General features: G+C 45.7%; 1 protein-coding gene across 18 annotated transcripts in view; it reads right to left on the reverse strand.

Moving 5' to 3' along the window:
* Nucleotides 1–14386, reverse strand: part of ICA1 (islet cell autoantigen 1) — a 124586-nt gene that overhangs the window by 7019 nt on the left and 103181 nt on the right. For 11 of the 18 annotated variants that reach the window (XM_081147064.1, XM_081147075.1, XM_081147060.1 and 8 more), the window contains 3 exons: nt 13868–13930; nt 13725–13757; nt 5136–5405 (listed from right to left, as the gene is read on the reverse strand). In XM_081147064.1, coding sequence (XP_081003190.1) covers nt 5136–5405; nt 13725–13757; nt 13868–13930 — 366 coding nt within the window. Of the gene's footprint in view, nt 1–5135; nt 5505–13724; nt 13758–13867; nt 13931–14386 lie in introns of all 18 variants that reach the window. The other 7 variants (XM_081147068.1, XM_081147065.1, XM_081147072.1 and 4 more) reach the window with 1 other exon arrangement.

Here is a 14386-nt window from a genome sequence, read left to right on the forward strand (position 1 = left end):
TGTGAGCCAAGCTGAGGAGTTCAGGCCTTACGTGGTAAACTGCAACAACTTGGGATTCCTCGATTTCCACATCTGTAAAATGGAGGTCCAGTAGATGGCCATCAGATCCCTGTATGGACTGATGGAGTCACTTACATCCTGCAGATACCCTAGACCTTCCGCTGCTCCTGAGCATGCCTGGGAGGTGCCACTGCTTTCATGGGACAAACAATCCCATTTGCTCATGCTGAGAGCGTCTGCTCCAACTTCTATCTTTAAGTACTTCCCACAGTCTCTTCCTTCACATTACTCCATCTGAGTCCCAGAATTACCAGTTACCTGGAGTCAGGCTAAGCCAGGAACCGCAAGAGGTGAGCTCTGGTCAAGGAAAGGTGAGTCTGAGATCAACTAGAGCTTGACATGCCATTAGTCTTAAAAGGAAACCCACCCAGATGGCAATAGCACCTCAGAACTGGGTAAAACAAAAGAATATCTGGAAGGAGTGCAGGGTTGTCTGTTTGTGAGGATCTGGAACAAGACTCCCGACTCCTGTTTGCAGAGTTCTAAGTTAAAAGATGTCCTGGCGCATTTATGGCAAGCATCAGTGTCTGTTTCTAAATTGCATTTTGGATGTTGGTGGAGAACAGAGGGGATGTCGAATGAGGCATATCAGCCGGGCCCGTCTCCACCTCGGGCAGCCTCTCTGCCTGGCTCTCTTCCCACTCACTTTACGAAGCCCCAGGAAGGTACAATTGTCTCATCACTATATGACACAGAAAACCCCAGCCCCCATCATGCTGGGACTTCAGAAACTTAGAAATCCTGGCTAAAATTAACTCCTTCAAATTTTCAGCACAATTTGATCCTAAATGTAAGTTTCTTTGTTTTCCTCTCCTAGAGCTTGAAATGGGGGGTGGGGGGGGGAATATAATGGTTCTCTCACTAAATTCCCTTTCCTTTCTATTTCCCCAGAGGCCAAAGAGAGGAGGGAGGCAGCAGAGGATGGGAGATGAGGCGGGGGAATGCTGAAGAGGTGGAGGGGGGGGGCGAGGGGAGAGGGGGGTACAGAGTGTGGGAGCGCTGAGTGCTGTGGAGGCAGCCTGGGGCATTCCACTCGGTCTTCCCGATGCTCTGGCCCTGAGGACACAACTCCACCTGGACTCAAGGACAACTCATGGACAGCTGGAACAACAGGGGCACTGAGCCTGAGTGAGAGCAAGTGAATGTGTGGGCGGCTGCGAGCACAGGGGAAGATTCTGCAGGCAATCTCAACTTCCAACAGCCTGCTCTGGACATCCCCCGGTTCTTGTGGCTGACAGGGACCTGTCTCCCCACACCCACATTCCTCCTCCGTAATAACCGGGCTGATTGTTATGAGTCCCACTCCTCTGGAAGCATCCAGGGAGAGGCCTGGAGGCCCTGTGGGGGAATCTTCGCCACCAGAGACACGGTACTGAGAGGCAACGGATCAGGGTTCGAGCGACGCACAGGTTCAAAATCCCGCCTGTCTCCTACCAGCCGTATGATCTCGGGCAAATCACTGAACCACTCTATACCTCGGTTTCCTGGACAGGAAAATGGGAATGATGATAGCAGTACCTGCCTGGGAAGGTGCTGTGAGGGTTAACACAACACACAAGCACACGGGACAGTGCTTGGCTCACGGCATGGGCCACATGGAGTGCTGGAAATTGCTGGTTCACCAGCTACGGAGGGTGGATCCGGAGGATCACACAATTTTCGTCCTCAGCATCTCTGAAGTGGGGGTGAACCCAGGGCTTGTGGAAAGGTGGAAGGCGCACCCTTGGATGACTTGGGTCTCTCCTCACACATAATTCAGTGAGGCATATTAACACCCCATTTTACAGATGAGAAGGCAAACTGTGAGGGGAAGGGGGGCTTGCACAGTAAAACCCAGCTCTGCATTCCCGACTGCTTGTTTTGGTTTGTGTCACTGAGCCAGCATGCCAATGAGCCTTTCTACTCACGTTTAGGTGGACTACTTAATTATTTCAGTGGTTTCCTTGATTTGGTTTTTGAGATGATCTGGATAATCAGGGGAAGCAGTTTCAACACGAGGCATCACAAGTTTAATAGTTACTTAGACGCTTTTGCAATTCATGTATATAGATGGACAGTTTCAGACTATGGATGAAGTGAAAACAATCTAGAACCAGCGTTTGTCTACTCCTCCTTTTCGTTTGGGGCGGGGGAGGTAAAGGGGAGAGTCCTGACGAAGCATGGGGCGTGGTTCTTATTTGCACCACGTGTTCTGAAGGGTCCCTGAATCAGGGGCAGCACCAGGGTGGAACTGAGGGGGCCCCTGCTGGGAGTTCCTAGGTGTGGTGGAAGCTGAATGGAATTCCTCTTCCAAACACTTAGGGTACACTTCTTTTTCCTGTCATTTTGAGTTCCACAGTCATTCAATTTGTAGTTGTTGGCATGCAAAGCAAACAGGATAACTCAGAGGTTACAAAGTAACTCCTTTAATGTGGATCTTGATAGAGCTCTAGCAGAAGAAAGGAAACTTTGAGCAGCCAGATGATCCTTTTAAATGATAAATCAGGTCCTATTCATGCTTGGCCCAAGATGCCATGATGGTTCCCAAGTTTATCCAAAGGCTACGTATGAGGCCCTGAGTGGCTCAGCCTCTCTCTTCTCTAAGAGTCCCTAGGCCTTGCTCTGTGGGCTCCAATCACAGTGCTCTTCCTGCAGACCCTGGCCCACACCAGGCTCGTCCTTCCCTTTGGCACTGGCACAGGGGTTCCCTCTGCCCAGATCTCCGCATGGCTAATTCTTTCACCCGCACATCTTGGCTCAGATCTCATCTTCTCAATAAAAATCCTTTAGCGATGCAGCCTGCCCTGCCCTGCAGCCCCACAATACTCCCTATTCCCAGGCTCCACTTTTTTTTTCTTTAAGGACTGCCAAAAGTATACTTTTTCTTTTCTCCATATATCAATCAGTTTCTAACCTACAGTGTTATTTACTTCTTTATTGTGTTCATCGCCTTCTCTCCATTGCGAGTTTCAGGGAGGCAGGATCTGTCTATTTGTTTCTCAGATGACTCCCCAGTGCCTGGCACTCAGGACTCAAGATGTGTTTGTTGAATGAATGAGAAACTAGCCAGAGGGCTAGTAGGGTGGCAGCCCCAAGGGAGACTTTGCCTGAGAAATAAATGACCTCCCTTTGGAAGACCTCTTTTACTTTCCATAGTAGAGCTTGCATTTCTCTCTTGCTATCAGAACACCTCCGTCCTTAGACCCAAGTGTGGTTTTGTGCCTTTCCCTTGGGTTTGGGACCAGGCTAAGTGTAAAGCCCTGGGCTACTGTTCTTGTCATAGCTCTCGGGCATAGTTCCGGGGGCCCCGTGAACTTAGATCTGCCTGCTCAGGAAGAGGGCGTGGAGCCCGGGCCCCTGGCTGCGTGGAGCACCTCCACCACGGGGCTCTGCTGGCGGCAGGGGCCCTGGTGTCTCCAAAGCGGGAGGGCTGAGTGGGGTTCACTCTGCAGCGTAGCTGGCTGGAGAGACTGAGCTGTAGATGCGGGCTCCGGCCTTCCGACTCTCCTGCAGCTTGTCAGCACCTCCACCACAGGTGGGTTGAGGTGAGACTCAAGTCATCACTCGCATTGCTTATCTGGAGCTCAGTGAGAGACAGTGAGGCCCAGAGGTGAAACCCAGGTCAGAAATGTATCTCTGGATTTCATGTATCCCTCCTCAATCTAACCCAATTTTAGAAAAGAAATGAGAAGGCTATAAAATAGGACTCACAAAGGAGATAAAAGGGGTGATGGGTTTCATAAAGAGGGGAGACTTCTTTGTCTTGCCCACCAACTCTGGTTGGGTCCATGATCTCATCTCCAACGACATAAGGTTTCTGTAATAGCCCATAATTACTTAATCATTCCGGCTCTGCCGTTTGTTCTCAGCTTTAAGTGCCAGATAAACAAGTTGTTTATTAAGGAGCTAGACTAAATTCACAGCAAAACCAAAACAATTTGAGAATTTCTTAAGACTGTCTTACAGTTAAAACAGTATGAAAGGAGGAAAAAAGTGTTGAAATACTAGAAAATGGTGTCCCTCTCAAGGTCTATTTGATTAGAAACTGAAACTTAAAAATTGAAATTTCACCCTGGCCTGTGTGGCTTAGTTGGTTGAGCGTGTCCCGTGCACTGAAAGGTAACAGGTTTGATTCCCAGTCCGGGCACATGCCCAGGGATGCGGGTTCAATCCCAGGTAGGGGTGTGTTCAAGAGGCAGCCAATCGAAGTTTTTCTCTCACATCAATGTTTCTCTCTCTCCTTCCCCCTTCCTCTCTCTGAAAATCAGTAAAACATTTTTTAAATTGAAATTTCAACCTGAGTCTTAGTTTTTGCACTCTCAATCAGTGTGGTTCCCAGGCCAGCATTCTTAACCAGCATGTGAGCTGCTAGCGAGCCTTAAACCCTCAGCAATGCTTCTGACCACTCTGATGAGTGTGGAAACTATTCCTGCTGTTGCCAAGGATGCATGGGACTGTTGGCCATGTGCTTCAGGCAAGAGTGAAACAGCTGGGCTGAGGGCACACTCAGGGTGGGCCGGGGTGGGGAGAGAGCAAGAGCAAGATAAAACTTAGCGTGAAAATAGTTAAGAAGCCCAGTGTCACGTCAGTTGGCACTCAGAGAGAGGACATGTCAGGAGGACATGTCTACAGGACACGGGAACTTTGTCTCATGAGAGTATACAAGGGAGTTCAGTAGGGTGATGGCCGGGCAGGGATGGCCAAGCCAACAGGGCCATGACTGTGAAGGCAATCACATCTCTCCAGTATGCATGAAAATATCTAAAACCAAAAAGACAATGAGATTGAGAGCCACCCCTCTCACGTTTTATGAATAGAAAATATTAACACTGGGAGAAAATTATGAGAAGGAATAGATTTAAAACCCTGCAACATCTCTTAAAATTGGAATGTGATTCTAAGATTTCAGCTGAAAAGTCACTGGATATAAAAAAAATTACAAATATGAAAAAAAATACACTAGATAGGAAACAAAAATCAGAAAACAAAACAAAACAAAAAGACCAAGGAAAAAGAAACAGGCCTTTAGCTTAAAAACAAAACAAAAAATGAACAAACAAAAACACCCCAATTCAATCAATCCCTGTAGTACATACCTTGTAGCGAGGCCTTTAAGTCTTTCATATTTTGGTCTAAAAGCTGCGAAGGAAGGAATCCTGAGCCTGTCTGGGGCTTGAGGTCTGGCTCTCCTGTGGCCACAGTGGGAGCTGGCTCCCTCAGCTGACTGTCTCCAAACACAGCAGCCCACTCTTTGCTGAACTCGCCCTCTTCCAGGGAGGACACGTTGAAGATCTCACTCAGCAGCAGCAGGTCATCTTTGTCAGCACCCTCAGGTTCCACGTTCCCAGCCATTGGGCCCAGGCAAGCTGATCGAAGTAACAGAGCATAAAACACATCACCACCAAGGGCCTGAGTCCTTGGGAATAAATGCAGTGGAAGCTGGCATGGGACGCATTGGGCGATAGCTAGATTTAAGAAAATGTTAATTAAAATATAAATTAATCCCATTATAGCTTCTCTTAAGAACTTTCAGAATTTAATTTCTAGACCCATTCTCCCTCATCCCCTTTCCTTCAAAGCAAGTCCAGTTTCTGAGCACCATTAGAATTGCATTGAAATTGTTTCCACAAAAATTCTAGGATTTTTGGTTTTACCTTAATATAAAAGAAAATTTACCAGCAAAACATTTCTCAGACATGAAACAAAGCCAGGATAGAAGGCATGTTGTACATCTTAATTCCTTGTTTGTACAGCTTCCTGAATCTTCCCCCACAAGCCCTAAATCCCCAGCCAGCATGACATGTGGCAGCCTGCCCTGCCATCCAGGACGGGAGAGGACCCTCCCCACGCGCTGAGTGGCTCAGGGAAGGAGAGGAGAGAGATGGATGCCAGAATGTCCAGTGATGACCAAGAAAGGCATCCTTGCTTCCTTTCTCCTTTGCTGCAACGCAACTGCCTACAGCAAAGAAAAGGAGGGTCTGGCCCTGGCCAGTGTGGCTCAGTTGGTTGGGCGTCCAGTGCACTGAAAGGCTGCCTGTTTGATTCCCAGTCAGGGCCCATGCCTGGGTTTCGGGCTCCATACCCTGCGGTGGGTGTTCAGGAGGCAGCAGATCAATGTCTCGTTCTCAAATAGATGTTTTTTTTTCTCTCTCTCCCTTCCCTTATCTCTAAAAAAAAAATCAATTAAAGAAATCTTAAAAAGAAAAAAGAAAAGGTGGGTCTGGGTTACGTAAGGGCCTTGGTAAAAGGTTGACAGGAAAACAGAGCAAATCATGGAACCACCTGGAAGATGAGCTTGTAGGCCAGAGATACAGCCCTGGAGTGTTGGAATGAGCACGGGGCCTGACAGGGAGCCTCTGGACCACCTTTTACCTGCTGTGTGACTGCAGCAGACCCTTATAACCCCTCTGGGCCTGTTTTTTCATCTCTAAAATTATAATATTAATAATGCCTGCCTCGGAATATTATCAAGAAGACCAAAAAGAAATACCCCTTAAACTTCACTGCCAGTCAAGTAGGAGGACTTTAAGGAAGAGAGCCACTCTTACAATATGCATCAACACTGACAAAATACTGGGTAGGGACCAGGAGGAGAACAGGGGCACTACTACCAGAAATCCTGCAACAGACCTTCCATTGAGTTTTCTACAGATTTTGAAAACCAAGGGCTGATGGTTTTATCAACTGTGGCTTTGTTGTGGTAGCTAATTGCCACCTGGAAACTGCAAACATTTTTGTTGTGAGTCATGAAGGGAAGGAACAATCACAGTGTATATTTTCTCTGAGCTACACTGCAATTCTGATACCGTCATATCAAGTGAGTTTCACAGGTTTTCCACAAATACATGAGATAATTACTAAGAGAAGGCTTTTAAATAAAATAATAAAGCTTATCTCTGTCGGCTTTACTGGATCTATTTTCAACCACAGTTTCTATAAAGATCTACAGATTGAGGGGATTTTTGATGTCCTGAGCAGACTGGCTATAAATCAGCGAGGGGAGGAGTCTAGTCACTCTCGTATCACTGTGGTTTATAAATAGTGGCTAAATATCACTTTAGTTGGACAACTGGCTAGTTTAAGCATTCTTACTGTTTGTGTTATCACAGAAATCTGCACCGAGATGCAGCCTGTGGGTGTGGTGGTGAGAAGACGGGGAAATGGCATTTTATTAAAAAGGCTTCTGAGACAGTTGTATAGTAACAGGGTAATGCAAGAGCCTAGGCCCATGAGCAGTGGGAAAGGCAGGGCAGGTGAGGTGAGACAGCTCATCTCTGCGAGGAAAGGAAAGAACCTGGGGTGACAGGGTATGTCCGTTAACAAACATCTATGCGTCTGCCCTCCCTGCCTCTCTCAGCCTCTCTTGGCATTGCCCTTTTTACATATAACTTCACAAACATCTGTACTTCCTACTTTCAGTTGGGACTGAAATGTCCAAACCTTTTCACATGGTTTACCTTCTGGCCTGACTGGAACTAGATGATTGCTGAACCAAGCTCGTTTTAATGGAACCCATTCAAATCGATGAGTAGACCCTAGAGGAAAGGATGACTTCAAATGAACATTGGGAATGATGGGTGTTTCTCCCCTAAGTCACACCCTGGGGGAGGCATCCCTGCTTTCATCTAGATGTCAGTCCAGGGCAGATCACAACAAACACTAGCAACAACAAATAACAAACTCTGAACCTTCCAAAAATAACCACAGGCTGGAAAAGCTCTCTCTGTTTTTACTGTTCAGGCTTTGTGCAATGGATGGTATGTAGGATGGACTTCTGTGAGCTTGGTCAACTCGGCATTCCTTGCCTTCTTTTCTTGTTTCCTTTGGGGAAACACCTTCTATGTGGTTCTAGTGAGACACCACTTAAGAAGTCTCATCTCACGTCATCCCAACTGGACATGTGACATAGGAGGGCCAGAGTCCTTCATTTTTCAGGCATGGCGACCAGCTCAGGGGTAGGCACATGCCAGCGGCTTCCCTGAGTTTGGTATATGGAAGTTGGGAGGAAGAGGTTCTCTCTTTCTTTGGGATTCCAAGTTCTAAGGATGCAGTTTTGAGGCCCTGAGAGCCAAGCATAGAGAGAAATAGCATCTAAAGTTGGAGAGAAAATACCTGACAACACTGTCTAAGCCCCTGGATCCAGCCTTGCTTGAAGCAAACCCACCACAGTGTGTCCCCAGTTACATGGACCAATACTCAATACACTCATTTCTTTTCTTTTAATTTTAAAGTTAAACTATTTAGAGAAGAGTTCTATTATGTCCAACCAAAAGATTCCTATCCTATCAAACTCACACTTAGTGAGTGAAATGAGAAAAGGACCCTTGGTGAAGATGATGATGTCTAGAGCTAGTTCAAAATAAGAGTATGAGCTCTACCATTGAGTTTGGCCTATTACTTGATGTCCTGTTTTTTTCACAGCTGAAACAGGCTGCACAATGGATATTTTCTCTTTTAAGAGAACTTACTACTTAGCTAAGAGCAATGAAACTGGCACTGACTTGAACCAGAAAACAGGGAAGCCTCCCAATTATTGCCCTGATAATTAAGATGCTTGAGATTACTATGCATAACTTGTAAGAAAAACTTAATTACAAGCAGAAAAGGACAGGTTTGGGTCTGTAACCAGACAAGTCGAGACTTGAAAAATAACACTAGTCAGTTGGCTCTTAAGAATCATGCTATCCTTTTCGTTGGAAGTAATTCAACTCAACTGTGAGAAAACATGAACACACACAGAGATACGATAAGCTCGTAGAGAGAAGCCCTGGTAAGAGCTTTACAACTGAAGTCACAGCTGCTACCAGCAGACGAGAAATGATTGCTCCTGAGTTATGGCACCCTGTCCTGCTCTTGTCTTAAAGGGTGAACAAAGATTGCCGAGCTCTCAGGTGTCAAACCCACAGATGCTACTCCAAGCCCCCTTTATGCTCTTGAAAGCTCTCAAATCTCCATGTTTATTTTTATATCAGTAACCCAACCACAGACATTACTATGAAAGTAAAGGCCAACGGATGACGTACTCAAATCCCACTTCTAGGCCTCCACTCTATGACCCTCATGCATTCCCGCTTCTTCTCCAAGGTGATCCCTGTCTATACTCTCCCCCGCCCCCCTTTTGGGAGCCTGCTCGGCCCCCACTGTTAGAGTCCCTGTGGTCTTTCATTCTCTAAGGCTCTTCTCCCTGACTCCAGAAGACGTGTGCACATTCCAATAGTCAATCTTCACTTGACATTGTTGTCTCCCAGCCCCCCCCCCCCCGCACCCTCCCCCTTCATGTTACCGCTCGGGTTCCTCTCTCCTTCTACAGTCACACACTCTACTTTGCCACTACTCTTTTTTTGGCTTCCTGTAATCAAGTTCCTATCCCCACCATACACCGAAGTGGCCTCTTGAAGGTCACCAGTGAGACCCGCAGGGCCCATTCCAACCTCCTTTCCTCAGGCCTCCACCTCTGCAGCACTTTGCCCTGTTGCCCTCTCTAGAAATGCTGCCATGTCCTGGAGTCCTCATGGGGTGGCTCCCTTAGATGTCCTCCTGGCTTCCTGACAACACTTTCCCTGCTGCATCTTCCTACTTTGGTTGTCCTTAAAGCTTCCTCCTAAGCCATCATCATATCTCCCTTCCCTCGTTCTCTATAGAAGATATCATGGTTCCAATCCCACCTTGGAAGATTCTCAAATCTCCATCTACAATTCCGAGTTGTTGTGTTTGTTTTTTTTTTACTCTGATGACAAATTCCTGACTTGGGGACGCTTTGGGGTTCGCCCACTGGTGAGCCTGCTGTGCTCCATACAAGTATATCCTCCCTGTATACTCTGCCCAGTTCAGCTGCGAGATTCTGACTCCCTTACTCAAAACCTTCAGTGGCTCCCTCTGACTACTGAGGAAAGGAGCACTCATTGTGTTCCTTCAGGGAAGCCTATGACTCGGCGACACTCCCCCGTCTGCCGTTTCTCAACCGTGCCTTCTTGCCTTCCTGGGAACGTGATGTTTTCTCCCAGAGAGATTCCCAAGAGGAGAATCATACTCAACCGAAAGGGATCTTAGAGATCGTCTCCTCTAACTCATTTTACCAACGAGGCAAGAGACACCTGCCCAAGGTCATGTAGTTTCTTACTTACAGATTATCTGTCTGGAGACCCCTGGCTCCCAGGCTAGGATGCTTTCTCAATGTTACGGCTTTCACTTCAGAGCCTGTGAAGGACCTCATACCTAAACTCGTATCCAAGCTTTGGTCGTTTTAAGGGTTTCTAAGGTCAGATGACTCCACTGGCCGCCCTGCAAAGCTGTTGGCCTCAGGCGCCAGGGCAGAATGGCTGGGATGGCAGAACTGCTCAGCATGTTTGCCCTGCACTTCCCAAGTGTTCAAAAGTAAAAGCCCTATGCCCCTGGGAAAATATTCTGTAGGAAAACTGATCCTGAACCACTGAGCTCTGACTGACTCTGACCCAAGGAGTTTTCAAAGAGTGAAAACTGACATTCAGAGGAAGCTCTCTCAGGTTCAGGCGGAGTGTGGGCAACAGAGAGCTAATGTGGGAAAGAGGTGGCAGCCCCCTCGGGCAATATTCTTGAAATCATACCGAGTTTCATGACCTCAGCATAAACTAGAAACACAGAAGATGGAAACATAACTCCACAGACCGGAAATGAGAGCAGAAGAAAACAGATAAATGTCACCCGAGCCACCTTCCTCTGTGTGAAACAGGAAGACTGTTTCTCTGGTTTTCTCCCTGGTCCCCGCTCTCAATGCTATGACTAACTGTCAAGGCCGCACACTTGCAACACAAACGAAAAACCCCCAAACACCAACACTATCCTCACATCGCCCAAGTGAGAGGACGGGGGAAAGATGGGTAGGAAACTACCTCACAGAAATGTCTAAAAGAAAAATATCCTTCTTAAAAAGCTCTGGTCACAAACTGTACTTATTTGGAATTCAAGAATACAGCTTCTAAAAACTCCCTTGTGGTGAAAAAGTCATAGATAAGAATAAGACCATTTGGGGATAAAACCACTATCTTGGAAACACAGATGTACAACAAACAAACAAAAACCAACCCCCTCCCTAAAAAACCCTGACAAGGCTAGACGCTTGGTAGGTACTCGGAAAGGACTTCTGGATGACCCCAGCCTGCTCTTCATTTCAGCATCAGATCTTAACAAGCAAGCCAGCTTACTGACAAACTCAACACTGGGGCGGATAAACCACAGGACAATGGACTACACAGCGATCAAGTAAGAACAGTATTGGTTTTAAAAGTGCACCATGATTTTACAGCAGTTCACCCGAGGACGCTGAGGGAGACGGGGAGAAGGGATTTATGAGAAAAGATAACGAGCTTAGCATTTGACACATTGTGCGTGAGGAAGCAATGGGAATCCTGGTCAGCTAGAAGGTTCTGAATGACTCAGGAGGACCTGGGCCCACAGCCAGAAACATGTGTTATTGCTGTGGACTGAAGGGGCTCACCCAGACCTATGGGAGGTACTGGACGAGCTGCTCAGTCATTCTGGTGTTTGCCCAGAATTTAGAATCGTTAAGTCTGGAAGTGGTAACCAAGGAAGTCGCAGAAGACAAACATTTAAACTGTAACATGGACAATGAACATTTAAAAAAATCAGTTCTTTGAGTCTTGTCCTGGAGGGGGATCTTTTGGGTGAGGCCGCGCGATGAGATTTAGGCGAGCTGAATTTATCTAACTCTCTTTCATTAAGCCACCACTTTCTGTTCAGTTATCTGATGGTTATTTTTCTTGGCCCGGCTCAGAGGAACACAAAGACTTCTACATGTTTCAGCTTGTGAACTGAGGTTGGGATTGTTGCATGTGGTCACAAGGTGATGTCAGAGCCACTTTCAAGTATCTCAAAATGTCACTTAGTTTCTTCTTTGAACTTAAAACATTTTTATAAACTGGCCAAAGACTGGCTTTCCATAATGTGATCTATTTAGTAGAAGAAAACACAATTCACTATGACACTGAATCAGCATGATTTCCTGGGCGGTGGCTCCTGGAGGATGGTCTCCTTGCTGTTGTCATAAGCAGTGTGTTTTTTGATGACATTATTCCACAGCTTAGCCATGACTGGCCTAACAGAATTACCCTGGGAGTGAACTGGCCCCGGGCAGCAGGGTGCTATAGCTTATAGCCCCCAAGTCCTATAAAGTCAGCCATCCCTGGATTAAGCTCTTTTAATTTCTTGATGGTTTAATGTCCTGCATATTATAATCAGTGTTTTAATTCAAGATTGGAGCCTTCTGGCAGTTTTCTGAAGGGCACACATTTTGAAGTCAAGTAATTAACTCAGTGTTCTTTCCTTCAGTCATCCCAAATTCTCTGTGCACCGAGAGAATATTTTCATACTCATGGCCATGTTAATTTTTAAGCTGATGCTCCCCTAGGGGTTGCCAAGGCAGAAGAGGTGGATAGTGGAAAAACATGGCTTGTCCCTAAAGAAGGGCTTTGTGGGTTGGCAGAGGTAAAGGGAAAGGAGAAATTATGTGACACTGCATGTAAATGAGAAAATTTGTAAATCGATTTTGCTGCCTGAGGAAAAAAATACACATTTGAGGAATAGAGAACATTCATCTATCTTTAGAGTTAAATTGAGAGCTAAAAAAAGGGGGGGGGGAATATGAGCTGCTATTCTGTGCAACAAAGATTGTAACTATAAACCAATGAGATCAAAGTTGTTTTAAAAAAGTTGAAATATATCATCCTTATATCAATGTATCCTGGCACATGCTTTGGCAAATGCTTATGAAAGTCAGCACGTGTCTCAGGCAGTAGCATTTCTGATTGAATTTTGTGAAAAAATGCATGGTTACTGGGTTAATGTGCTACCATTACTAAGTTAAAAAAGTCCAAATCCAAAACCAAAAACCTTTTTTTGTAGGAAGGGAGAAACATGAGAATATAGACTCATATTTGCTTGTGTCTATGTTAAAAAAAAAAAAAGCTGGAAGGATATACTGGGAGATGGGAATACTGGAATAGAGAGGAGAGTGGGGAGCAGGAATGGGAGTGAGAGATTTTTACTGTATACAGTGTATTATCATTTTGGTTTTTGTACCAATGTGAATATACCACCTATTCAAAAATGGGTGGGACTTAGCCAGCAAACTCTCTGAATTTAGCTAAGGTTCAATGGAGATGCAACCGTGTACCATCAGAACAACATTTCCAGTCCTACTGTCTCAACTGCTTACCATTTGAAGAGTGTCCCTATGTCTGAGCCCATGAAAGACCCTTTACTACATGATCTCCAGTCCTGACAATAACCCAGCAGGACTCTTCCTATTGGTTCCGTTTTACAAATGAGAACAACCGAGGTTGAGAGAGTTTATGAAGCAAATTACTTAAGGCCACGCAGGTAACTTATGGCAGAACCAGTATTCAAATCCAGGCCTGACTGAATCTGAAAGCCACATTTTCTCTACTACAACACACCACCTCTGACATCATGACTTTTAGCTTTAGTACTTTGACATCGTGAAATTAATAATACTAAGGATGATACAGCCACACATACTATAACATGTGCTTGAGCATATTTAAATTCATTTGTAAAGGCAAATGACAGTCATCTATTCAAAAGACAAACATCACTTTTTTCCTGCATGTAAAACTGGTATTAAAAAAAATGAAACAAATGATAAATCCAAAGAAATGCATATATCTTACCACCTTCCTCAGGTTGCATGTTTAACAGTTCATCTATCAGTCCAGTAGAGGAGGGGAAAGAAAACAAAATCCTGAGTTAGTTTTATTTTGTAAGGAGTTTGAAACATGATTAAAATGAAGTCATTTTCTTTCATCCGGATTACCTGAGCATGTGTTATTTGTAGAGCTCTTGTCTAAGGCAGAGAAAACACTCTGTCTTTCTTCAGCTGTAAACACAACGAGCAGCTGGTTATTGGGGATTCAGGATGGTGTGCGTGCCCACAGGCTACTGCGGTGTACCGTCCACACAGCTTCGGGGAGAAATGGCATCCACAAACCCATTCAGAAGCAGGGCTCCCCTTGCGCTGTTGGCTCTCAATGAACGCTGAGCTAACAGCCCTGAACCTGTACATTGTTTAGTAAAAAAACTGATCTACTGATTCTCCTTCCGTGGACCAATGTGCAACTTAAGTGATTGACTATTACTTGATGGTGCTAATGAACGTCAGCCATATATATGGGCCTGGCTAAAATTACTAAGTGACAGAAGCTAATCTGTAAAGGCTACATACGGCACAATTCTAATTGTACACCCTTCTGGAAAAGGCAAGACTATGAACACAGTAGAAAGATCAGTGGTAGCTGGGAGTTTGAGGGAGGGAGAGATGACTAGGTGAAGCCTC

Source organism: Miniopterus schreibersii (genome assembly GCF_964146895.1).
Source record: "Miniopterus schreibersii genome assembly, chromosome: 9".
NCBI lineage: Eukaryota > Metazoa > Chordata > Mammalia > Chiroptera > Miniopteridae > Miniopterus > Miniopterus schreibersii.